The sequence below is a fragment of the Protobothrops mucrosquamatus genome, unplaced genomic scaffold (genome assembly GCF_001527695.2).
Source record: "Protobothrops mucrosquamatus isolate PMUCROS unplaced genomic scaffold, P.Mucros_1.0 scaffold8232, whole genome shotgun sequence".
Classification (NCBI taxonomy): domain Eukaryota; kingdom Metazoa; phylum Chordata; class Lepidosauria; order Squamata; family Viperidae; genus Protobothrops; species Protobothrops mucrosquamatus.
In genome coordinates this window covers 13,265-14,644 of record NW_015394028.1, presented here as the reverse complement: position 1 = coordinate 14,644, position 1,380 = coordinate 13,265, and the positions used below count along the sequence as shown (strand labels likewise).

Below are 1,380 nucleotides of genomic sequence, written 5' to 3'. Positions count from 1 at the left end.
CCTTCGACCAGTCCGCTCCCACAGAGAGGGCCTCCTTAGAGTGCCGTCGGCCAGACAATGCCGGCTGGCGACCCCCAGGGGGAGAGCCTTCTCTGTGGCAGCTCCTGCCCTCTGGAATGACCTGCCCCCCGACCTACGTACAGTTGCGGACCTGCGCCTTTTTCGCCGAGCCCTGAAGGCCCATCTATTCCGTGCGGCCAGCCTGGCATAGTTTGATTATGTTTCAGTGGGGGTTTTTGTATGGGTGTGTTTTTAGAACAGGCCTGTTATTTAATTCGATTTTAGAACAGAAACTATTTATTTATTATTGTGGTTTTTAGTATCGCCTGTTCACCGCCCTGAGTCCCGTAAGGGAGATAGGGCGGTATATAAATTTAATAAATAATAAATAATAATAATAAGGTCCCTTCCAGCTCTATTCTATTCTATTCTATTCTATTCTATTCTATTCTATTCTATTCTATTCTATTCTATTCTATTCTATTCTATTCTGTTGTTCTGTTCTGTTCTGTTCTGTTCTGCTCTGCTCTGCTCTGCTCTGCTCTACTCTATTCGCCTGAAAGTAGACTGATAATGTCTGCAACCCCATGCTGCTTGCATGAATGTCAAGTATGGTAGAAACACAACCATACAGGCACATTTTAAAAAAGTTCATCCAGAAGCTTTATTCTGGCAGAGGAACTGGGTGACCATGCTGGTGAAAGAGCCAGTAGCCACAGTTGACCCTTTGCCTTGATGGGGGTGTGGGGGGAAGGCTGAAGGAGACGGGCCAAGCCAGGAGGCCTTACCTTAAAAAGCGGCACTGCGTGGAGGGGCTGCTCTCCCATGCACACCAGATCAACCCCGATCCCTGCAAAGAGAAGAAATCCAAAGACAGCTATGAGAAGGAGTGGGAAAAGCTAACATTCTCACTGCTAGAGAACTGGATCAAAGTGGTTCAGTTTTAAAATGCTTTTCTTTGTGAGCAAACCTTTGAAGGACATCAAAACCCCGAGACTGCTGGAAAAAGGTTGGACCTTGGACCAGCATTCACATTATGGCCTTGTGTGTGAAAACACTCTCTTGTTTTGAGTGGAGAAAGCTACCAGGGCTATCTTTCAAAGCATGTATGAAAAGTCAGATAGGAAGAGGGAAGGGAATGTCCAGCTTCACAATTCCTCACCCACAATGAAAACCCCCCGTTTTGCTGATAAAATACGATGCTCGTCTCTTTGATTGATGTCTCATAAGCATCACTTTATTTTACTGATTCTAAGATCTGACTTTCCCTTACTTATAGCGAAGATGGAAATGGGCTACTAAGGACTACTAAGGAGGTAACAAGTCAACAATGAGGTATAAAGGATGTGCAGACTGAGAAAAGCCCTACCTGCCAGCACC

General features: G+C 45.6%; 1 protein-coding gene across 1 annotated transcript in view; it reads right to left on the bottom strand.

The window, feature by feature from the left end:
- LOC107300738 (GATOR complex protein DEPDC5-like) overlaps positions 1–1,380 on the bottom strand; it is a gene marked incomplete at both ends in the record, with an annotated part of 19,081 nt that overhangs the window by 6,559 nt on the left and 11,142 nt on the right. Inside the window, one exon of the mRNA XM_015830038.1 lies at positions 789–850. Coding sequence (XP_015685524.1) covers positions 789–850 — 62 coding nt within the window. The remainder of the gene's footprint in view (positions 1–788; positions 851–1,380) is intronic.